This window comes from Corythoichthys intestinalis, chromosome 18 (genome assembly GCF_030265065.1).
Source record: "Corythoichthys intestinalis isolate RoL2023-P3 chromosome 18, ASM3026506v1, whole genome shotgun sequence".
Taxonomy (NCBI): domain Eukaryota; kingdom Metazoa; phylum Chordata; class Actinopteri; order Syngnathiformes; family Syngnathidae; genus Corythoichthys; species Corythoichthys intestinalis.
In genome coordinates this window covers 40,486,611-40,512,525 of record NC_080412.1, presented here as the reverse complement: position 1 = coordinate 40,512,525, position 25,915 = coordinate 40,486,611, and the positions used below count along the sequence as shown (strand labels likewise).

The window sequence follows — 25,915 nt, the reverse complement described above, 5'->3', positions numbered from 1 at the left end:
AATCTACAATCTGAATAAAGTCTGACCAAGTTTGGTGAATATTAGTAGCCGACGTCTCTGACTACTCCCAAACTCAAAACGATGCATTTTTAGCAATTCTTTTTGTGCTTGGGCCATATTATGGTTTGGATATTTGTGTCTAAATCATTCAATTCCCAAAAAAGTTGCTTCAATCATTAAAAAAATATTTCAATCAAAGAAAAAAATCATTTGAAAAATAATATTGGCCTCCTTATATGTTTTTTTTGTTCATTTCATTCATTTGTGTTGTTTGTTATCTTGCTTTACAACTTTTATATATATAGGAAAGTCAATTACATGCTATGATACTTTTCGTACACCAGGGGGTGGGGGCCCCCCTCAAACTCCGCTTATGAATATAGATATATTTTTATAAGATCTAGAGGTTTTTTGTGTGAAAGCAGTGAATTAGTCTTTTTTTTTTAAATTCTAGTCACATCTGAGATGCGATTTTTGGCTATTTTTAACAATTTACATCGAAAATTAAGACATTGATTGACTGAAAATGGTTCAATACTAGATGAAATGTCTTCTTTTCTCATGTATATTTATATATGCGCTTTACCTAAAAAAAAGTTTATCCCGATTACTCGATTAATCGATAGAATTTTCAGTCGATTACTAAAATATTCGATAGCTGCAGCCCTACATAGCTGATATAATTAATTGAAGGTTGACTTTTTTGTAATTAAAAAAACACTTTTTTTGTATTGGCCGGATGAAATATGCTAATTTTTTTTAGATAGGGATTTATGGGTTTTCTTGACTTTTTTGCCAAAATCATCAATATTAAAACAATAAAAGGCTTAAACTACTTCAGTTGTGTGTAATGAATCTAAAATATATGAAAGTCTAATGTTTATCAGTAAATTACAGAAACTAATTAACTTTATGACAATATGCTATTTTTTTTAGAAGGACTAGGATACAAAGTGGTCTGTTTGGACCTCAGACGAGGTATGCATGATCGTCAAGGAGGTAAAAGCCAGGTGTCAAGGGATAATTAAATACTATAAGAGTTAAATCAGGAAAAAGTGTAGGTTTGCAGAAAGCCATGACAGATTGACACGTTACCTTAAAGACTTTTCCAAACGCGCCATCGCCGAGTTCGCCCACAATATCCCAGTGGTCGCTTGGATTGACATCTCGGTGGACGTGCTCGTACTGTTTGACTTTCTTTTTACTCTCAATAGTGGGCAGACGGAGAATTTTGCTGAATCTCGCCAGCGCCATTCTTCAATGAGGTGATGAGCAATTAAAAGTTGAAAACGTGCCTATTTACGCGCGCGGGTTCAAAGGGGAAAAAAACACTTGTCACAAAGTCACGTTTTTTTCTTTTAAGCGATGAAACTGTTATTCCACTCCGTCCATGTTGACACGGCGCTCTGTGGGTAGTGAGTTTAAAACTCCATGAAGTTCCATTCATGTGTTGGGCACCTGCAGCGATTAAAAACCCGTGGAGTAGTCGGGGAAGCTCGACTGTTTGCTGCCAACTTGTTGCCTCTGAACAAGCGGAACGAGCCGCCCCACCTTACGTCGACCGCACACAAGACTCCGCCCAATTACCTCATGGGAAATGTAGTTTCTTTGTTAGAAAATTGTCGTTCTACTCAACGAGCTGAAAGTAAAAGGGCACTTCATTTCCGGGTGTGGCGTGTGTAGCTTTCATTTTTAATGGCGACTTTCTAAGAGGAGCAACTTTCGTTCACTTGCTTGCATTATTTGCCCCGACATGGATGGATAGCAAACCAGAACACTTATAATGTAAGTAAGAGGAATGGCAATGTTTTAAAGTATTAAAATCTGCATAAATCAACGTTCTAAATGCTACAGGTTAGCATAGCTTTGAATTGGTGTAAAGGCAGTACTTTAGCGGTCTCTAGTGGCAGATTGAGGTCATTACTTCAACTCAAGCAAAGTGCTTGTAGAAACCAGGCTGAAACCTAATAAACATTAAAGATATAGTCAGGGGTGAAAGTGGCTAGAATTTCTTGCCAGTGTTCAGTCAAAATTTTCTCCCTTATAAAATTTTGCTCCCAAAGCTTTTCTGGCGCTGAAAAATCCCTCTTTTACATTCAATTGGACTCTCAATGTTATCCAAAGGTGCTAACTAAACTAGATTCGTCAAAAACATACATGTGTAACACGAAAATGGCGTAAATTAATACTTAACGACACGGCGAAGTCGTTAACAGTGAGAGCGCGTGGTGCAGTTGCTGTGTGCAGCTAACATGGTAAGATTTGTTTGAGAACTTTTGTACATGTCTTTACATGATCAAACGTAAGTAAATATTCCTTTCATTAAAGAAAGTTTGTTCTACAAGCTTTTTAGCGTTTACTTTGGAATCGCTGCATTGGCGGCCATTTTTAACATTACGCGCATGCGCAAAACCGCAAGGTAGCAATTTTTTATGGGTTGCAAAATTGGTCAGAACACCCGTTCCAGAACACCGAACTCTCCGACGTGAAGGTCGCCATGGAGCCAGAAATTTATTTATTTTTTCTTTCATTTTGTGTGTGTGTGTGTGTGGGGGGGGGGGGGGGGGGGGGTCAAACCTGTTAAACTACTGAAATGCATGGATTTAGGTTCCCACAGGCGGAAAATAGTCCACGGAACCGTCTTCTTTTACTGTTCCTCAATTAATTGCTCTCAGCCATTTGTTTCCCCTTTTCTTCTCCTTAGTCATTCCGACGGAAAAAAGACCGCAAATAAAATGAAAGTTAAACGCGTTTGTATTACAATGCACGACAGAGCAACTGCTTGTGACTCGTCTTTTGCCCCATAGTCAATATGGCGACGCTTTGTTGTGGCTGGTGACGTCATTAAATGCCCAGATGTCCGACTTCCTCTATTGGTAAGAAAAAACTGTTTGTACGAGTAACATGTGGGCGCTTCCGTCAGGGGGGACATTTCAAGCGGGGCGGCTATTTTTCGGCACAACACCGGAACTCCAGACGTGAAGGTCGCCACAGAGCCAGAAATTTTATTTATTTATTTCATTTGGGGTGGGGGGTCAAACCTCCTAAACTACTGAAATGCAAAGAAAACTGTTTTAGCACAGTTATTTCTATAATACAAAAACTGATTTTCATTCAAAATTGTATTTTTTCAATGATTTGCAAAATAAAAGTTAACAAAAACAGCAATAACCCCAACCTCCATCTCCTATTTTTTTTTTTTTCCCCTCATTTCCTCACATACTAAATGCCAAATGTCAATTTTAACTACTTAAGACCATAGGATGTACTGTATAGTGAAATTGAAGTTAATGTAAACATCAGAGGTTGCGCTAGACATTTTCGTTGTCTGTCATTTTGACTGACAGGGTCATAAAAATCCGGTCATAGTCTATTTTTACCCGTCACTTAAATTTTTAAAATGATAATGATGACATATTCAATAGTATTTAGTTTTCATTCATTTTTAATTAATATTGTAATGCTTGCTTGGCGGCGAAAAATTAGACACGGAAGTCGTGGTATTTTTCTCCCTTTTTACTCTGCTTACCGCCAACAACTCCGCCCCCAAAGAAAAGGAGGCAACCATATAGACCCCAATCACCAACGTCACACAATGATCTTAATTGTGGTTGTCAGCCCAAAATCTTCTAAATATATATTAAATGCATCTTACCAGATATAAAAAGACTACTACATAGTCTGTGGTGATCGTTTGGTGCCCAGATTTCTTGGCGAATTACAGCAGTCCATCTCGCTCTCATCTTCGCGTCTCTCAGAATACGGTAGAACTTCAAGTCTCTCCGTCTATCTTCTCTGTTACAGCAACCAACCGCCACACACGCCTTCGCCATTTTGATTATTAATATTAACGAGCAGAAAAATACGCCGTAATAGGAGGCATGTACGTAGCGGTAATGTATAAACATGACGGGCTGACACACAATATGGCGGCTCCGGTCAGGGGGGCGGAGTTGTGACGTCATGTGATTGGGGTCTATACACAGGCGGCAATCTTGTCCATCAATTGGATGACGCCCTGGCACACCGGGTGCACCAATAAGAACCTCGCGTTGATGTGTCAATCACGGTGCCGCCGCTAGACCCCGGTTACACTACAATATTCTGACAGAATAGCCAACGACGTCATGCATTAAGAGAGACAATAGCTAATTAATATGCTAACTCGCCACCCTGTGGTCTGGGGTGTGAATTGCAACCTGTCAAAATGACTGACGGACTTCAGTTTTTTCCGTCACCGTTTTAAAAAAAACGGTCAACGACGGAAAATTTCCGGTTAACGCGACCCCTGGTAAACATATACTTTTTTTTTTTTTAATTATAAAAATTTACGTAACATACATTTAGAAAAATAAGTAAAAATGACTTATATTATGCAGAGTGAAATGGAATAAATTTTGAAGATTGTGCAAACATTGACTTTTTTTTTATCATAAGGAAATGAATAAGTAGCCTAACATAAATGAACAAATATAAGTCCAAAGTGCACATTGACAGCTGTGATATTCTGAACCTCCCCATCAGAGCAAATAAAACTAAATATGATAAATATGCCTCCTCAACTCTTTCGTTGCTCTTAAAGATTTGATCCATTTTAGGTTGCATTGCCCTTTTTTTGTCGCATCAATTCAACCTTTTTTTTTTTCTTTTTTCTTTTTTTTTTATCTGTTCCAGAAAACATGCACATTTTAACCAATCATTGCTAACTATCTGTGCTGATCACATGTCAGTACGTCAGCCAATTGAACGGATAAATGAGTCCAAGCGTTTTGCTTTGCTGCGTGCATTCGCACATTGACGTGACTCATTATCGTCAGACTCAGATAACTGCGGCAGCTGGGGAAACCTCCATGCCGTCCGTGGAATAAAATCAATAATAAATTATGGTGGAAACGGATTACGCTACACGAGCACTTCATTATGCTTGTTGTTAACACTTGTGAATGCAAATCTGATGTTGGTAAATTGTTTTCTTCTTGGAGATGAAATGCATGTGTGGCAGCTTAGCATTAAATTATATATATATATATATATATATATATATATATATATATATATATATATATATATATATATATATAGTGTTTTGACAGTTGTAGACAGTCACATTTTCGGAATCAAAGCACCGTGTACCGGAACAGCATTCCGGCCCTGAATCTTATACCGGAACTGTGTTCTGGCCCTGAATCTTATACAGGAACTGCGTCCCTGACCGTTCTGGCCCCCTTTCACCCCTGGATATACTAGGATACAGTGGGGAGAACAAGTATTTGACACACTGCCAATCATTGGCAGTGTGTCAAATACTTGTTCTCCCCATTGTAGATATATACTAGTATAATATTGAGAGTCCAACTTACACCGGCCCCAAATCTTTTACCGGAACAGCGTTCCAGCCATTCCAGCCTGCTTTCACCCATCAGTGAGATGATTTAAAAGTAATAAACATTTAGGTTTCAGAAGGAAAAAAATCCAACGAATAAAATTTGGTTTAATGTTTTTTTGTTCATTCTTGTCAATATGAGCTGAAAACATCTATTTGTGCCTCTTCAAATTCATATTCAAATGTTTATTTGCCTCTCCAAAGTACTAATATTGCTGCGGTTAACCAAATTACCTTGTTTTTCCTTCCTTAATGTCGTAGTCCACATTTAGTAAAACATACACTTCTGATAACAAGAGATGCTGTGTGCCACTAACCCAAAATGCTAAAAGGAATTCTACATGATTTTCTGTAACTCCATAGCTGACATTAACATGTCTCACATTATTTAATTTCTAATATATCATAATATCTACCAAGAAGAGGGAAATGTGAACACTGCACTTATTCTGAAAAATGAGGCAATGGATTTGAAATCCCTCGTTAGGTGAATAAAAGGCTTTACGAATGAAGCCCATTTAATATCTGATTTGCATGTCAAATTTTCTGCATTTAATGAATGCAAAGGTTATCCTGCAGATTAATTGCTAAATGAACATTTCTTGGCAAGGTCGTCGGGGCCTGTCCGGTGAAGTTTTCTGCTAATTAGTAAGCAACGTGGGTGTCACTAGTTGAACCAATGACATGCAATACAAAAGCTGGAGACGTTGCTTTGTTGCTTATACTCTTCGCCATGTATTTGAGTTTGAAATTTTCCTTTTAGATTAACAGCGTCATTAATGGAATTACAATCTAACAGGGGAATGGATGACACTTACTCAATTTGCCCTCGAGATCCCCTGACCTCAATCGTATTGAACATTTATGAGCTTTATTTAACTTTAGCAATTATACAGTGGGGCATATAAGTATTTAGTCAACCTCTAATTGTGGAAGTTCTCCCACTTAAAAATATTAGAGAGGCCTGTAATTGTCAACATGGGTAAACCTCAAACATGAGAGACAGAATATGGGGGGGGGGGGAAAACAGAAAATAACATTGTTTGATTTTTAAAGAATTTATTTGCAAATCATGGTGGAAAATAAGTATTTGGTCAATACCAAAAGTTCATCTCAATACTTTGTCATATACCCTTTGTTGGCAATAACGGAGGCCAAACGTTTTCTGAAACTCTTCACAAGCTTTTCACACACTGTTGCTGGTGTTTTGGCCCATTCCTCCATGCAGGTCTCCTCTAGAGCAGTGATGTTTTGGGGCTGCCATTAGGCAAGATGGACTTTCAACTCCCTCCACAGATTTTCTATGGGGTTGAGATCTGGAGACTGGCCAGGCCACTCCAGGACCTTGAAATGCTTCTTACGAAGCCACTCCTTTGTTGCCCTGCTGTTTGTTTGGGATCATTGTCATGCTGAAAGACCCAGCCACGTCTCATTTTCAATGCCCTTGTTGATGGAAGGAGATTTTCACTTAAAATCTCTCGATACATGGAACCATTCATTCTTTCCATTACACAGATCAGTCGTCATGGTCCCTTTGCAGAAAAACAGCCCCAAAGAATGTTTCCATCCCCATGCTTCACAGTGGGTATGGTGTTCTTCGGATGCAATTCAGTATTCTTTTTCCTCCAAACACAAGAACCTGTGTTTCTACCAAAAAGTTCTATTTTGGTTTCATCTGACCATAACACATTCTCCCAGTCCTCTTCTGGATCATCCAAATGCTCTCTAGCGAACCGCAGACGGGCCTGGACATGTACTTTCTGCAGCAGGGGGACACGTCTGGCAGTGCAGGATTTGAGTCCCTGGCGGTGCATTGTGTTACTGATAGTAGCCTTTGTACCGTGGTCCCAGCTCTCTGTAGGTCATTCACTATCACCATCACCATTCTTGTTATCATTTTGACGCCACGGGGTGAGATCTTGCATGGAGCTCCAGATCGAGGGAGATTATCAGTGGTCTTCTATGTCTTCCATTTTCTAATAATTGCTCCTACAGTTGATTTCTTTACACCGAGCGTTTTACCTATTGCAGATTCATTCTTCCCAGCCTGGTGCAGGTCTACAATTTTGTCTCTGGTGTCCGTCGACAGCTCTTTGGTCTTGGCCATAGTGGAGTTTGGAGTGTGACTGACTGAGGTTGTGGACAGGTGTCTTTTATACCGATAATGAGTTAAAACAGGTGCCATTAATACAGGTAACGAGTGGAGCCTCATTAGACCTCGTTAGAAGAAGTTAGACCTCTTTGACAGCCAGAAATCTTGCTTGTTTGTAGGTGACCAAATACTTATTTTCCACTCTAATTTTGAAATAAATTCTTTAAAAATCAAACAATGTGATTATCTGTTTTTTCCCCCACATTCTGTCTCTCATGGTTGATGTTTACCCATGTTGACAATTACAGGCCTCTCTAAATCTTTTCAAGTAGGAGAGCTTGCACAATTGGTGGTTGACTCAATACTTATTTGCCCCACTGTATCTCAAAATTAATTACCTTTACACCCACAATGAATATATGCTAACCTCTCACAACAATATAGTAAAGCTCAGAATTACCATGGAGTTTTAAAGTGCCTACGATAGGATAAAAAAAAGTCTTAAATAGCATTATTATGTGAATTGGAATCATATTTTGAGACAATTCGACTATATACAACAATTTGGCAAAGCGCAGATGACGAGAAATTAGTCTCTTAATCTGCCGTTTAGCCACGTCTACCATAATAGGGCTCTAGCGTCTCCAACAGGAGGATGACGTCGGCAGGAGAATGGTTTCATCTGTTTTACTATTCAGCCCATTAAGGGGAAATTATTCAGAATGAGGAAAATGCGATGAAGAGAGCCACAAAATGTCATTGTTTCAGTCTCTACTCCAATATTTTTACAGGATATTCTTTTTTTTCCAAGTAAATGGTTTGGTCAAATAACAGTACAAATAACAGTCTTGTGCTAAATGGAATATGAAATATTCAAAATGTCTTTATTCAGTACGACATTAAAAAAATTACTCCATAATGGTCAAAACTGTCCACTTCTTGCACCTCCCAAACTATATTTTATGTCACAGGAGTTAATCTGGCTTATGTCATTTTCCTGCCCCAGTTTCGGAGAGCGTAAACAAACCAGGAGGTGTGACAGCTAGCCGACATGCTAACCCGAACCGAGTGATGTTTCAAAGTCTTTCTCGGCTTTCGAAGCGAAAAATCACACAAAAACACACGGGATCGTATCAAACGGCGGCGGGGTTGTCAATTCTCTTCGCCGATCGGCAACCCGCCTGGCGTCGAGTAAGTCACAGCTTGTCGGACTCGTTCCCCTGCTGCTGGCAGGACCGCTAGTTTGCCTGGGAAGCAGCTGGACTAACCGGCCGACGTCGGAGGAGCGTGTAGCTGCCACATGGTCAACACAAATATGGCGTAAAGTAATGCTTTATTGTGCAGCTAACATGGTAGGATGTGTCGGAGTACTTTTCTACATGTCCGTCCATGATCAAACGTAAGTAAATAGTCCTTTATTTTTAAGAAAGTTTGTAGTGTTTACTTTGTAATCACTGTATTCGCGGCCATTTTCAACACAAAGTTGCAATTTCTGACGGGGTTGAAAATTTGACAGAACACCGGGCACACGAAGAGGGCAATAAGCCGAGTATAGCACTCTCCTGGCGGGCACACGAAGGACCGAGGGGGAGTGTGACAAGCCGCCGGTCGTCGGCCGAGTGGCATTCTCGGTGGACAATCAGCCACAAAATGCAATATTAAAACGTGTGCCATGAACCCAGTATTTGAAAAAATACAAAATAGTGCTGCAACGATTAATCGATTAACTCGAGTATTTGATTAGGAAAAAAAGGTTCGAATTAAATTTTGCTGCTTCGAGTATTCGTCTAATTAAAGTGCCGTTGTAATGGTTTGTTTTTGAAAGTGTTTGCATTTAGTTTCATTGATTTGGTGGATACACTGCCCTCTAGTCTGCCTCATTTTACATGGCCAAATCCAGCTGCTCCCTGGATTAAAAAAAAAAAAAAAAAAAAAAAAGCGGTATATTTTATAGCATTTGAGCTAGTGGACTTTTGCTATGTAAGTTAGCCAATTGTTCTTTTGTTGTACATATGTAGATCCTTTTTTTTTTTTTCCCCGTTTGAGGCCCAGCTCATGTATTTTAATTTTTTCAAGTTTATCCGATTACTCAACAATTTGAACTAACTAGTTCATCGATTAATCGACTACTATAATAATCGATAGCTGCAGCCCTAGTGTGTTATCAAGCGAAACGAAATTTTTAGGTGAGAAATAAGATTTTTGTTTTTGAGTGAAAACAGTAAGAAAGTTTTTTTGTTTTTTGGTCACTTTTCAAAGGCAATTGTTGGCTGTTTTCAACAATGTACATCGAAAATAAAGACTGATTGACTGGAAATGGTTCAATATTAGATGAAATGTCTTGTTTTCTTGTGTATATTTATAATTGCTCCTGACCTACAAAAAAATGTTTTATCCGATTACTCGATTAATCGATAGAATTTTCAGTCGAATACTCGTTTACTAAAATATTCGATAGCTGCAGCCCTAATACAAAATACGATGTTTACTCACTTCCTCATAGGTCCAATGGTCCCACAGTAGTAGGACTTGTTTTGGCCAATATCCGCGGTGAATGAGAACCTTTTGAAACCCAAAAAGGCTCACACGCCTCTCCTTGGTGCAGCAACAATTTTCTGCAGCACATTTGGCTGGTGTGATGCGAAAAATAAACGAATTAATCCGCAAAATCGGCATAATTCACAGTCCATCTGAATGCTATAAAGCAATGCTGTATTGTGAAGATACTGACCCAGGTGATGTCACATTCGCATTTGTCCTAAACCCGAGACTGGAGCCGGAAGTTACTCAATTTCATGGCGCGGGATTCAAAATCTGGATCTATAAAATGATCGCTTCCACGCACATCCAAGCGGTCCATTTCATTCAGGAGCATAAAACACCACCTGAAATATGAAATAAAAATGCTTTTTAGTGTCATACGCACTAAAGTAGTGCTGTGTTCCAAAGCTTGACCTGAAAAAAAGACATGATTGGAAATAAAACAAAGGAACTACCTAATTTTTGCTGACAAAAACAAAAATAACAGCTCTCTCCTTCAGATGTTTTGTTGTCTTTGCAATGGACCCCACCCACTTTATGAGACAATAATTCATTTTCTCTGAACAAAAACATAAATCATGCCCCACAGCAGTCGTTTTCCCCCGACAGGATAAAATGAGGACCAAATATCCGCAAAGTTCCAAGTATTTGTCATAATCCTCATCATAAACCCTGTTTAATGAGGCATTAAACAGCAGCCACTCTGCTTCCTGTTTCTTGTTTGACTGCACTTCTAACTCTATAGTGCACACTATCAACCCATTTCTTTAAAAAAAAAAAAAACAAACAAGCAAACTATGGGTGTGCGGCTGCAGTGCGAATATTATTTCACACAAATTTCACACAACATGATTCATAAAAAAAGTTGTCAACACATCTTGTTTTGTGGCTGTCGCACAGCAAGCAGCAGGTGTGTTGCCATTGGCTTTTGTCACTGTGGGTTAACACTTCTCATTATTTCTCACGCATGCCAGGCAGCTGAGACACACAACAAATGAGTCATCAAGAGTCACAGGGACATTGTAGGGCCAAAAGCATTAGGCCTTTAGACAGACAACAAAATGGATGAGATAGAAATTTAATTGTTTCCACTATGAACTATGGGTCTTCTCTATTATAAGAAATTTAATTGTTTCCACTATGAACTATGGGTCTTCTCTATTATACTTTATAAGAATTGTCCAAAATGTCTTGACGAAATGAAAAAAAGTTGTCTGTCTGGATTCCTGATTGCTTGAGAGCAAGTTTAATTGGTATTGTTTCGCAGAGGCCAACCTTTCATTGCCCTGACTTCTAAAGTAATCTCATTAAAATATGTAAATGGACAATATTAATGAAATTTAATGAAAAATGTTACCTGTATACTAAGCCTGAACGATATATCATTTAAACAACGCCATCGCGATGTGCGCGTGCGCGATAGTCACATCACAAGCGCGTGCGATAGTTTTTTTTTTTTTTTTTTTAATCCACATACGCTGTGCTTTCTGCTCTGCGCACAGCCTCACACCCTCCCTCTCCCAGCCCTTTGTTCCTCACAGTCACTGCAGCACTTGCTTATTAAAGTTAACGATGCTCGTTGTCTTAGATCTTGCCAAAGAAGGGGACTTCAAAGCGGAGCAATGTGTCAATCATCGTTTAACTTGTTAAACAGTTTCTGGAAGGAAGCCGCGCTGGAATGAATGTGTGTGTGTGGAGACGTTGGAGACATATAAAATAAATGCCAGAAGTGAGCATGAAGAGTTTGAAATTTCGACATGTCACTCCAAGAGTCACAGCTAAGGTAGATAAACAGAAACATTTAATAAAGCCAAGCATTTTTCTACTACAGTACTTTATTATAGTTTGTTTTTTTTGAAGTTTTGCATTTAGTTTTATTCATTTGGGTGGATACACTGCCCTCTAGTGGCAACAGTGTATATGCCATAACTCGTCGAACATGGCTCATAGCATGGCTGAATCCAGCTGCACCCTGTTAAGACCAACATATGGTATGTTTTTGTTGACCGAATGTTTGTTTATGTGTTTGTTATTTAGTTTAGAAGTATATTTAGCATTTTTTTTTCATCAAAGCAATAATTGAAACAATATAACAAAGAATAATTAAATACAACATTACAATGTTAAAAAAAAAAAAAAAAAATGTAGTACACTGTTGCACTGATGTGCCTTACAGTACGGAAAAAATATTGTAATGCGTCCAGTAGAGCTGCAACGATTAATCGATTAACTTGAGTAATTCGATTAGAAAAACACTTCGAATCAAATTTTGCTGCTTTGAGGGTTCATTTAATTAGAGCAGTAGTTCTTAACCTTGCTAAAGGTACCGAACCCCATGAGTTTCGCACGTGCATTAACCGAACCTTTTGGAATTACAAAAATCTTTTTTTTTTTTTTTTTTTTTAATTCAAAATCGATATATCTAAGCTAGCAAGCTAAAAAAACAAACATGAATCTTCTCATGACGACATTCTTTTTCTATCACATCCTTGCCTCACATACTATTTTCATGGCGTAAAATTCGACACAAATGTAGTTTTTTATGTAAATGCCGTGCACGTAACCCATAGGTCTATTGTACTTTCTCATCCCAAGTGAGAGTCAACCTTCCACTGGGCAAACCAGTTTCTCATCCCATCAGAAAGAGGACTAGTAGTTGAACGAATTGGAATAAAGCCTGTATTTTTGGGGACTAACCAGCTTTGAGACAGTGTGGTTCTACCAAAAAGTTCTATTTTGGTTTCATCTGGCCATAACACATTCTTCCAGTCCTCTTCTGGATCATCAAACTGCTCTCTAGCGAACCGCAGACGGGCCTGGACGTGTTCTCGCTTCAGCAGGGGGACACGTCTGGCAGTGCAGGATTTGAGTCCCTGGCGGCGCATTGTGTTACTGATAGTAGCCTTTGTTACTGTGGTCCCAGCTCTCTGTAGGTCATTCACTAGGTCCCCCCGTGTGGTTCTGGGATTTTTGTTCACCGTTCTTGTTATCATTTCAACGCCACGGGGTGAGAGCTTGCATGGAGCCCCAGCTCGATGGAGATTATCAGTGGTCTTGTATGTCTTCCATTTTCTAATAATTGCCCCCACAGTTGATTTCTTTACACCAAGCATTTTACCTATTGCAGATTCAGTCTTCCCAGCCTGGTCCAGGTCTACAATTTTGTCTCTGGTGTCCTTTGACAGCTCTTTGGTCTTGGCCATAGTTGAGTTTGGAGTGTGACTGACCGAGGTTGTGGACAGGTGTCTTTTATACCACTAATGAGTTAAAACAGGTGCCATTAATACAGGTAATGAGTGGAGCCTTGTTAGACCTCGTTAGACCTCTTTGACAGCCAAAAATCTTGCTTGTTTGTAGGTGACCAAATACTTATTTTCCACTCTAAATTGTTTTTTTTTTTCAACATTCTGTCTCTCATGGTTGAGGTTTATCCATGTTGACAATTACAGGCCTCTCTAATCTTTTCAAGTAGGAGAACTGGTAGTTGACTAAATAGTTATTTGCCCCACTGTATGTGCTTCAAAATCAAGGTGACTTTCCTTAAATAAGATAACCCTTTTTGATTCCCCCATAGGGAAAATTCAGGTATTTCAGCAGTATCAAAGAGCATACAGTCACGAGTATAAAATATAGAAAAACTATATAAAATGTATATACAACTAAAATAACTATAAGTGGAATTTAAAGTGACAGTGAAGTTTTGTTGGAAGTCAGTGTTTAATAGAGTAGGGAGTACTCAAGGGAGATTTATTGGTAAATGTGGAGAAATGTCGGTTTATGTTCTATCATTTTCCTAACCATAGGGGGGGCTACTTTCACATACTGTGCAATCATTCTTTTATTATTTGTTTGAACTGTGAGCACTTTGCTGCTGATGTTTGTACTCTTGCACTCTTGACTTTCGCTTTTTCTTGAGCAACTGGAATACAAATAGGGTTTCAAGCAGTCTGCTGAGGCAGATGACATTTTTGACTGTTGTTTCTTTCCAGCGTGTCCTTGTCCAAGTCGTCTGTTAGAGTTTGTACCATTTCGAAAGGCCGGGCTGGTTATAAGTAGAGTGGTGATCCCGTTCAATGTGATGTGCAGGAGGGTGGAAATGAAGATGGGCATCTCTCACTGAGTGTTTTGGAAAGACTCAGTGGAATATAAAACATGCACTGTACAGTGCTGGCCAAAAGCATTGGCACCAGTGGCGCCTCCGGAAATTTTTCATAGGGGTGGCCAGATGGGGCCACTTAAAATCTTGGGGTGGCCAAAGCTAAAAGCCATAATTTCAGGTTTTCATTATATTATTGCAGTAAAAAGGTCAGGGGAAAACTATCAGAAAAACTTAAGGACACGGCTACTGATATACTTTGGTGTATTGTGTAATATTTGATGTTACTAATGATTTAATGTGCATAGTCCATAACTGTCCTGTCAACATTTTGAGTTCCACAACAATTCTATTTTATCGTGTTATGTATATATTAGGCATAAGGTGTACATTTAACTAAGGCTGTCAAACGATTAAAATTTTTAATCGAGTTAATCACAGCTTAAAAATTAATTAATCATAATTAATCCCAATTCAAACCATCTCTAAAATATGCCATATTTTTCTGTAAATTATTGTTGGAATGGAAATATAAGATACAGTATATACATTCAACATACTGTACATAAGTACTGTATTTGTTTATTACAACAATAAATCCACAAGATGGCATTAACATTATTAACATTCTTTCTGTGAAAGGGATCCACGGAAAGAAAGACTTGTAATTCTTAAAGGATAAATATGAGTTTGTATATTGTGACTAAATATTGCCATCTAGTGTATTTGTTGAGCGTTCAGTAAATGATACTGTAGCGACTTAACTGTTCTGCCCAAATGCATGATGGGAAGTGGTGCAACCATGACTGTGTGTGGTGGCTGCAAATGTTATATCTTCTCTGCGTTGAGTACACTACAGGGTATTAAGAAAAAGATCAACTTCTGTCATTCTTCCCCACGTCGCTTCCCACAATATTTATAGTTGCTGTGGGAGAGATGACAAAGCTTTTGCCAATTAAAAGCACGGCCCCAATGAATGCTTGTATGTACTCCACTCACTTGGCACTGCCTCTTATCTCTGTATATAAGTAAAACGGCGCCATTGTAGGCTGTTTGCGGCAATGCGCGAATGATTCGTACTGCGAATGCGTTAATTACGATAAATATTTTCAAGTGATTAATTTTTAAAAAAAGAATTAATTACCGCCCGTTAACGCGATAAATTGACAGCCCTACATTTAACAAAACAAAATAAATGCGTTCATTTGGGATGAAATGCATAACTGATGCTACAACAATCTAACAATATACTGGCAAGCGGGGTGGCCAGTGGGGTGGCCAACCAATTTATAGGGGTAGCCGTGGCCACCCCTGGCCACCCCCTGGTGGCGCCACTGATTGGCACCCCTGCAATTCTGTCAGGTAATGCTCAATTTCTCCCCAAAAAATGATTGCAATTACAAATTCTTTGGTAGTACTTTCTTCATTTATTTTGCTTGCAATGAAAAAACACAAAAGTGAATCAAAAAGAAAATCATTGTCATTTTATGATTTTACACAAAACTCCAAAAATGGGCCGGACAAAAGTATTCGCACCCTTAGCCTAAGACTTGGTAGCACAACCTTTAGACAAAATAACTGTGAACAACCGCTTCCAGTATCCATCAATGAGATTCTTACGATGCTCTGCTGGAATTTTAGACCATTCTTCTTTGGCGAACTGCTCCAGGTCTCTGAGATTTGAAGGGTGCCTCCTCCAAACTGCGATTTTCAGATCTCCCCATAGGTCTTCTATGGGATTCAGTTCTGGACTCGTTGCTGGCCACTTAACAAGTCTCCAGTGATTTCTCTCAAACAATTTTCTAGTGCTTTTTGAAGTGTGTTTTGGGTCATACCCATGACCTCTTAGGGAGACGAAGCTTTCTCACTCTGGGCCCAAGATTATGCTGCAAAATTAGTTGGTAGTCTTATGAATTGATAATGCCATGCACACAGTCAAGCAGTCCAGTGCCAGAGATAGCAAAGCAGCCCCAAAATATCAGGGAACCTCCCCCATGTTTGACCCCAAAACATCAGGGAACCTCCGCCATGTTTGACTGTGGGGGCCGTGTTCTTTTCTTTGAAGGCCTCGTTTTTTCCCTGTAAACTCTGTTGAAGCCTTTTCCCAAAAAGGTCTACTTCTGTCTCATCAGACCAAAGAACATTCTTCCAAAATGTTTTTGGCTTTCTCAGGTAAGTTTTGGCAAAGTCCGGCCTGGCTTTTTTATGTCTCTGAGTCAGAAGTGGGGTCTTCCTGGCATATCCTACCATAGAGTTTTCATTAAGACGCCGACAGATCGTACGGGTTCACTCTGTTGTACCCTCGGACTGCAGGACAGCTTGAACTTGTTTGTTTGTTGTTCTTTATCCACTATCCACACAATCTTTCATTGAAATCTCTCGTCAATTTTTCTTTTCCATTCACATCTAGAGAGGTTACCCACAGTGCAATGCGCTTTACACTTATTGATGACACTGTGCACGGTAGACACAGGAACATTGAGGTCTTTGGAGATGGACTTGTTGCCTTGAGATTGCCCATGCTTCCTCACAATTTTGCTTCTGAAGTCCTCAGACAGTTCTTTGGTCTTCTTTCTTTTCTCTATACTCAAAGTGGTACACACAAGGACACAGGACAGAGGTTGAGTCAACTCTTATCCAATTCAACTGCCTTCAAGTGTGATTTACTTATTGTCACCACCTGTTATATGCCACAGTTAAGTAATAGGTGCTGTTAATTACACAAATTAGAGAAGCATCACATTATTTTTCAAAGGATGCCAATGCTTTTCTCCGGCACATTTTTTGAGTTTTGTATAAAATGTAGTGCTGTCAAATTTATCGCGTTAACGGGCGGTAATTAATTTTTTAAAATGAATCACGTTAAAATATTCGACGCATTTAACGCATGCGCGGAATGACCCGCTCTTGCATTGCCTCAAACAGATTACAATGACGCCGTTTTTGCACATTGAGAGCTAAGAGGCTGAGAAAGGGGAGTGGACACAGGCGTTCATTGGACTGCGCCGTTTATTGGCATAAGCTTCAGCAACTCATTAACAACAAACATAAGTACCATTTAGTGAAAGCACAACAAAAATTATATTCCTATCTCTCAAAAACATTAATGTTCACAAAAAGAAAAGCGCTCAATGCAAAGAGAACTGGCATTGACAATCAAAATAGCTATGCAAAATACACATAAAACTTACTCAAACTCTTCAAACATTTCGTTCACTGGATGGCAATATTTAGTCACAATATACAAACTATCAGAGGTCTCGTACGCTGTGAAGCCAGCACTCAAATGACGTGGATGGACCAGTAAACAGGGAACTACGGCGTCAGTCGAGGGACAAAACACACACATTGGCTTGATTTCTAAGTAATTTATAACTCGCCATTGACACCTTGTGGTGTATTTCAATCCCTACCTTACATAGTTAAAGACACTGTAGAATAGGGGTCCACAAACGTTTTCCTTTGAGGGCCACATACAGTGCTGCTCGAAAGTTTGTGAACCCCACAGCGATGGTCAGATTTTTTGTAAAAAAACCTAAAATAACCTTATTAAATGTTAAGTTATACCCAAATCCACAATACTGACATTCCAAATAATGGACTGAAACAAAAGAAATAGTTATATTGTCATTCTTTATTTAACAAAAGTGGTTGATTTAAGAAAAACTCAGATATCATGTGTGCAAAAGTATGTGAACCCCTTCAGTTAATAGGATATTGCGCCTCCTTTTGCAGAGATTACCTCAACCAAACGGTTTCTGTAGTGACTAATCAGCCTCTCACATCTACTTTGGGGGATTTTTGCCCATTCTTCCTTGCAGAACGCAGTCAGTTGAGAGAGGTTTGATGGGCGTCTGGCATGAACTGCTCGCTTCAGGTCCCGCCACAGCATTTCAATGGGATTTAGGTCAGGACTTTGACTGGGCCAGTCCAGAACACGAATCTTCTTCTTTTTCAGCCATTCCTTGGTTGTATTGCTGGAATGCTTTGGATCATTATCATGTTGCATGACCCACCTTCTGCCAAGCTTTAACTTCAAAACAGATGGCGTCAGGTTATGTTCTAGGATTTGACAATATTCCTCAGAATTCATGATTCCCTGGACTATGTGGAGTTGTCCAGGTCCTGAGGATGAAAAGCAAGCCCAGATCTTGACATTCCCACCTCCATGCTTCACTGTTGGGAGAAGGTTCTTTTGGTGGTATGCAGTGTTGACTTTTCGCCAGACATGGCGGTTTTGGTTGTGACCAAACAGTTCAATTTTGCACCTACATCAGTTGATGAAAACTCTTTTTAATTTAGTCTCGACAACACAACTGTTAAAAAAACAAAAAAAAACTACTGAATTGATTGATTAGGAAATCAGGTTGAAATAATAGAAAATTCCAAAATGTTGAGGGGGTTCACAAACTTTTGAGCAGCACTGTAACTTTTCCCTTCTCTGATGAGGAACCGGGGTCAGTTTGTAACAGAAAAGGTGTGACAATTTCAGGAATGCCTAAATGTAAAATTTTATTGTTTTTCAGATAATATGATATAATATAATGTAATTATGGCTGTCAAAATTATCGCGTTAACGGGCGGTAATTAATTTTTTAAATTAATCACATTAAAATATTTGACGCAATTAACGCACATGCCCCGCTCAAACAGATTAAAATGACAGCACAGTGCAATGTCCACTTGTTACTTGTGTTTTTTGGAGTTTTGTCACCCTCTGCTGGCGCTTCGGTGCGACTGATTTTATGGGCTTCAGCACCCATGAGCATTGTGTAATTATTGACATCAACAATGGCGGGCCATTAGTTTATTTTTTTGATTGAAAATTTTACAAATTTTATTAAAACGAAAACATTAAGAGGGCTTTAATATAAAATTTCTATAACTTGTACTGACATTTATCTTTTAAGAACTACAAGTCTTTCTATCCATGGATCGCTTTAACAAAATGTTAATAATGTTAATGCCATCTTGTTGATTTATTGTTATAATAAACAAATGCAGTACTTATGTACCGTATGTTGAATGTACTGTATATATCCATCTTCTGTTTTATCTTTCCATTCCAACAATAATTTACAGAAAAATATGGCATATTTTATGGTTTGAATTGCGATTAATTATGATTAATTACTTTTTAAGCTGTAATTAACTCAATTAAAAAAATTTAATCGTTTGACAGCCCTAGTATTTATTTTTGGCCAAAAAAAAAAAAAAAAAAACCCTGAACAAGTTCATAGAGACATTTTCACCATAGGCGGAGTTTGACTTTTGAGATTATTTGAGATTGAAAAATGTGCATTTAACACTTAATTTGTCATTGAAAAAGTTTTCTTTGATTGAAGCAATCCTTTTGTGTTTGGGCCATTTATGGATAGGACATTTGTGTCTAAATCATTCAATCCCCCAAAAAGTTGCTTCAACCAAAAAAAAAAAAAAAAAATTCAATCAAAGAAAAAAATCATTTGAACAATAAAATTGGCCTCCCCTAATTTTTTGGGGGGGTAAATTATATGCAAAGCAAATGACAGTCTAAGGTGCTAGTCACATGATCTCTTTGAAAAATAATTTAGACCCATTATAAAAATATATTTTTTGTTCATTTCATTCATTTTTGTTGGAGTTTTATTGCTTTAAAACTTATATATATATATATATATATATATAGGAAAGCCAATTTCATGCAATTACACTTTTCGGCCACCGGGGGGGGGGGGTCGGGCCCCCCTTAAAATCTGCTTATGGTTGTCGCTTTTGAAAGCTTAGGTTTAAAAAAACTTACTTATAGCCTATCCATCTTGCCTTTTCGGTCCTCTGTGGTTTTGGCTAAGCATACAAATGACTAGAGGCGTGCGAAATTTCCGATTCTTAGATTATTCGCGATTCACAAACATCCAAATTCCGATTATTGAATTATATCAGGTAGAGCGGAAGTAAAACACAGTAGGCGCGGTCTTTGGGACGCAATGAGGAACGGACCGAGAATAAATATCATGTTCAACTCATGCCGCTAGATAAAAAACAACCATACCTGAATACGGCCGACAGCCGCTGCAAACAACGCCCAGTTGCTAGCTGCTACAAACATACGGCTACAGTAGATATCATATACATGTAGAACTAGATGCAAAATGACAGACGACGGCGGTGTTAGAACATGTATTATTGAACATAGATGCGAAATGACAGACTTGCCGGCATTAGTAAACAGCCGCCATCTTAAAGCAGTAGACTTTTCTCGAAGGCTCTTTTGTAGCGAAACTAATTAGCTTTTTATTTAAAATACTCCTAAATTGGCAAAATCTTGTCTTGAATCTATCTTTAAATGATGAAACATTTTTAAAACTTTGACATGTCAAAAGTAGACGGATGGGAAATTATGGAACAACGGGAGCAATTTTAACAACTGTAACGGTTGATTCACAACATTAAATTAATTGAATGTAGTTTAAAGCTGCTGATACAGAATGGGGACTGGACTATTTTATTTAGTGTTATTTTTGTATATTTGTTTACTGTTATATGTTAACTTGATACTGAAATAGTAGTTTGGTTTAGCCTGAGAGGATTTTTGAACAATTTTGGAACTAATGTACAAAACATTAAAAAAAAAAAAAAAAAAAAAAAAAAAAAAAAAAAGGAGGGGGATGCTTTACAACGTCTATAGACAACATTTTACCGGAAAATTCTTAATTTTAAAATCATATTTTGTATCGGAAAGTCAATTACATGCAATGACACTTTTCGGCCACCAGCCCCCCACTGAAAATCCGCTTATGATTTTCACTAGCTGTTAAAAGTGACAGTGGCGCAAAAAGCCGTCTATTTGTCAGCAAGCCATTATACAGTCGAATCCATTCTTGTGAGCATGAGTAACATCTGCTGTCAGCCAGCGTCACAGCTCCTCAGTGCGTGCGTGCGCGCGCGTGGCCACGGTGGAGATAAGCACACCGCACAGGCGGCATGCTGGAGGTCAACGAACAAAACAGACATCCTCCAGAAAACGCAACATTTTCCTACTTTAAGATCGCGCAGACCTTCTTCTTTCTATAAGTCCTTGGTATTTTTTTTTTTTTTGCACATGACACGTCTTGTGCCTGGCGAGCACTGGACAAGTGAGCCTTTCAGAGCAGCACTGTTGCTCTCTTGCAAGCCGAGCAGGAGATGCTCCTCTAAATTCCACGAGAAGAAAGGTAGGTGTTCCGCACTACACGTGCAGGGCGACTTCCTATTCGGTGCATGCTTCACCCTTCTTCATACTCATCGTCATTTTCAGCGCAAGAGTGTCCTCTGCGGGGAGCTCGGCAATGCGGCTCCTCACACTAGTTTTGGGAGAATTTGGTCTCATCTAATCAGCCTGTGAGTGACATTGCATGGCCATCATCAGCACACGCATGTGCGTGCATGCATTCATGGCTTCTTTTATTTTTTTTACCCACATCATAACTCCATCTCTTGAATATGAATCATGCATGCCGTGATAAAAAATGATGGTTCTGCTGCTGAACTGTGAACTGAAGCCAGATAATAGGTTTAACACTTTAAGAGTTAGTTTTTCTCCATTAATATAAAATGTACTCCATGCTTTTTAATGGACAACCATAGTTTTTGGAGCGGTGCAGGTATATTCTAAAGTTGGAAAAAATACAGTGGTACCTCTACATACGAAGTTAATCCGTTCCAGGAGCTTGTTTGTAAATCGAAATGGTCGTATGTCGAGCAGGATTTTCCCATAGGAATACATTATAATTCCATTAATTCGTTCCACAGCCCAAAAACCTGCACTAAATCCTTAAAAAATACTGCTGGTACTATTACAAATGGCAATTACATATAGCAAAACAAATAAATAATAAATAAAAATCGGATTAATAATATAATAATAATAATAATTCCTTTAATAGTGTAACGAAACGGGGTCTAATAAGGCGGACGTTTTTTTCTGTACCTGAAGGCACCGCGGCGCTGACGTGACAAAGAGGGAGGGGAGCGGGTGAAAGTTTACTTTCGCTTTCAATGCTTTCTTGAGAACATCGTCAATTGCGGCAGACAGCAGGCGTTTTGTGTTGAATAAGTTGTGAAAGAAATGCTGAAAACGTGGCGAAGCTGGCGATTTCTCTGGAGATGTTACCACAATAAGAATTTTCAGCTTAACTTATAAAGACTGGCGAACGATGGTCGGAGGAGGACCGTGGAGATGTATTGTTGAGCCATTTCACGGATGCCCACCCTACGCTCATATTTTTCTGTCATTTGCATCTTTATTTAGAAGGTAAGCGTCAACTTTTTCCTTGTTTCACCACCTGTACCAACCTTTTCTGAAACCTGTGTTGATTTGTCACACAAGAAAATCCGCCGTGCATTCGTCTGCGGTGCTGCCATTGTCGTCGTATTTCGAGCATGTCGTCGGATGTAGAAACAAATGGCGAGTCAAATTTTACGTCGGATGTCGAAAAGTTCGTGTGTCGAAGCGATCGTATGTAGAGGTACCACTGTATATTGATTACATCCGACAAGTCATTGTGCCTTAAAAAATATACACTGCAAAAACACACCTCCTTAAACGTTGTTAAATTTCCTTCTTTTTAGTGTTAATCTACTAGAAATAAGCAGGGGTGAAAGTGGCGAGAATTTCTTGCCGGAACTCCAGATGTGAAGGTCGCCACAGAGCCAGAAATTTTATTTATTTATTTCATTTGGGGTGGGGGGTCAAACCTCTTAAACTACTGAAATGCAAAGAAAACTGTTTCAGCACAGTTATTTCTGTAGCACATACAAAAACTGATTTTCTTTCAAAATTGTAATTTTTCTAGGGCTGCAGCTATCGAATATTTTAGTAATCGACTGAAAATTCTATTGATTAATCGAGTAATCGGATAAAATCCCACAACCACACGGGGGGACCTAGTGAATGACCTACAGAGAGCTGCGACCACAGTAACAAAGGTTACTATCAGTAACACAATGCACCGGCAGGAGACTCAAATCCTGCACTGCCAGACGTGTCCCCTGGCTGAAGCCAGTATACGTCCAGGCCCGTCTACGGTTCGCTAGAGAGCATTTGGATGATCCAGAAGAGGACTGGGAGAATGTGTTATGTTCAGATGAAACCAAAATAGAACTTTTTGGTAGAAACACAGGTTCTCGTGTTTGGAGGAGAAAGAAGACTGAATTGCATCCGAAGAACACCATACCCACTATGAAGCTGTGTAAAGGAAAGAATGAATGGTGCCATGTATCGAGAGATTTTGAGTAAAAATCTCCTTCCATCAGCAAGGGCATTGAAGATGAGACGTGGCTGGGTCTTTCAGCATGACAATGATCCCAAACACACAGCCAGCAATAAAGGAGTGGCTTCGTAAGAAGCATTCCAAGGTCCTGGAGTGGCCTAGCCAGTCATCAGATTTCAACCCCATGGAAAATCTGTGGAGGGAGTTGAAAGTCTGTGTTGAACAACGACCGCTCCAAAACATCACTGCTCTAGAGGAGATTTGCATGGAGGAATGGGCTAAAATACCAGCAACAGTGTGTGAAAACCTTGTGACGAGCTATAGACCCTACCCACCGACGTCACAAAATCACGTGCTCGCTGTATGGTTCCGCCCACTTGTTCGTCATTTTGTGTCTGTATTATCAATGGTCTCAATTGATCGAGCAATTTATAATGCATTTCATGGAAGACCCGGTGCTTTCGGATGCCGTAAACTCACTTGATGCGTTGCATAAAAGGCGTTATGTGGAAAAGCTTCAGTTTATCCATTCGCCAGATCCATATTTGATGCCTAAATCGATGTTTTTCGACCCGCTGTCTCCGCCGCATTTGCCTGACATCTGCTAGCTACCCTGAACTGTACAACTATCTTGTCCACACAAAATCAGCCTATTCTCACGAAAGTTTGAAAAACTTTAAGAGCTTGGAGGCTTATAAATACTTCGTTGCTGGTTGGGTGAAACAGGTCCTCGTCCACGAAAATTCGGCAGGAATCTATCTTGTGCTTGGAAAGGTGAGTTACGAAATTTTCAATTCAAAATCTTTTGTTATTGCTAACATCCACTGTCAAGTCTAATGTATTTCATGTCGTTTGTCAATGGAGTTAGGGCTTTTAATGTTTATATGGTTTTGCGATAGCACTCTCACTACATACATACGTGTATGTTGTCGGCGATTAGCCTAGCAATGATCTTAATTGTGGTTGTCAGCCCAAAACCCTCTAAATATATATTAAATGCATCTTACCAGATATAAAATGACTACTACATAATCTGTGGTAATCGTTTGGAGCCCAGTTTTCTCGTTGAATTGCAGCAGCCCATCTCGCTCTCTTCTCTCCGGGTCTCTCGGAATCCGGTAGAACTTCAAGTCTCTCCGTCTTCTCCGTCTATCTTCTCTGTTATTGCAACCGACCGCCACACACGCCTTCACCATTTTGATTATTAATGTTAACGAGCAGAAAAACACGTCGTAAATAGGAGGAATGTACGTAGCCGTAACAGGGAAACATGATGTGTTGGCGGACAATTGGGCGGCACCAGTCAGGAGGAAGGAGTTGCGACGTCACGTGGGTAGGGTCTATAGAAAATGTTTGGCCTCTGTTATTGCAAACAAAGGGTACATAACAAAGTATTGAGATGAACGTTTGGTATTGACCAAATACTTATTTCCCACCATGATTTGCAAATAAATTCTTTAAAAATCAAACAATGTGATTTTCTGGGTTTTCTTTCCACATTCTGTCTCTCATGGTTGAGGTTTACCCATGTTGACAATTACAGGCCTCTAATATTTTCAAGTTGGAGAACTTGCGCAATTAGTGGTGGACTAAATACTTATTTGCCCCACTGTATGCTATTGTTTAGCCACAACTGGACTCATTACCGTATTACTACTAATTCTTCACACAGCCGCGGAAAACAGAAATGTTTAATCCATCTGCAGGCGGCTGGGAGATCCTGATTTTACAACACTGTGCAGGTGCGCGCTGGTCCTAATAGGAAATGCAGTCATCCTTAAGGCAAAACACTACCACTTTTGTTCAGCGGCGTCGGTAAAATCAGCCAAAACTGGAAAGTTACCTAGTGTTCCTTTAAAGTTCTTGTTCTTAATTCAAGAATATATATTGTTTAAAACATTATTTAAAAGCATTTTTTTTCTTGATTTAGGAGAAAATGATTTATAGATGTATGGGCTTAATAAGAACAAATAGTAATATTTACTTAAAGTGGAATAATCTGACATATTAATCTTATAACTATAGTTTATAACGCTCAAAACAAAATGGAGAAAATTATTTGACTAGATTTAAGAGAAATAATCTGATTGAAACGTTATAAATTTGCAGTGTATGGCATTGTGCTTCTGCAGTTCAATACGTAAACTCTCCAATTATAAGCTCTACAGGAAAAACTGCTAACACTACAAAGATAAGCTGTACTCCTGTGGTTTGGTGCCCTGATTATAAAACTGAACAAGAGGCTGGTGGATGACTACAATGAGTACGTAATAGAAGGGGATTATTTTGAAGAAGTTGTCAAAGTATTTGAGTCCTCTTTTCAAGCAGCAGAACTGGAAAATGTGTTGCACCTGTGAAGTTTGATGAAAAAGTAATTGTTTGATTTTGTTATTCAGTGCCGCTCGGAACAAAGAGAGCGATAGAACCGTGGGGAGAAAACGGGTGTACTCAAAAACGGCAAAGAAACTTCACAAGCTCAGTATCTTGAGAGATCACTAAATGACAAATTGCTCAGTTGCGTCTAAGCTTGCTTTTGTGTATTTTTCATATTCTGTTGTTATTTGTTAGTTCAC

At 39.0% G+C, this 25,915-nt stretch overlaps 2 protein-coding genes across 5 annotated transcripts in view; one reads left to right on the top strand and one right to left on the bottom strand.

Moving 5' to 3' along the window:
* The window catches only part of stk10 (serine/threonine kinase 10), an 81,130-nt gene extending 79,582 nt beyond the window's left edge, over window positions 1-1,548 (bottom strand). Inside the window, exon 1 of the mRNA XM_057820621.1 lies at window positions 1,096-1,548. Coding sequence (XP_057676604.1) covers window positions 1,096-1,254 — 159 coding nt within the window. The 5' untranslated portion in view covers window positions 1,255-1,548. The remainder of the gene's footprint in view (window positions 1-1,095) is intronic.
* Window positions 1,549-1,672: 124 nt separating this feature from the next.
* Window positions 1,673-25,915, top strand: part of stk32a (serine/threonine kinase 32A) — a 136,966-nt gene continuing 112,723 nt past the window's right edge. For 2 of the 4 annotated variants that reach the window (XM_057820517.1, XM_057820514.1), the window contains exon 1: window positions 1,673-1,785. The gene's annotated coding sequence lies outside the window, so the exon portion shown is untranslated. Of the gene's footprint in view, window positions 1,786-20,829; window positions 21,306-21,388; window positions 21,472-25,915 lie in introns of those variants that run through there. The other 2 variants (XM_057820516.1, XM_057820515.1) reach the window with 2 other exon arrangements.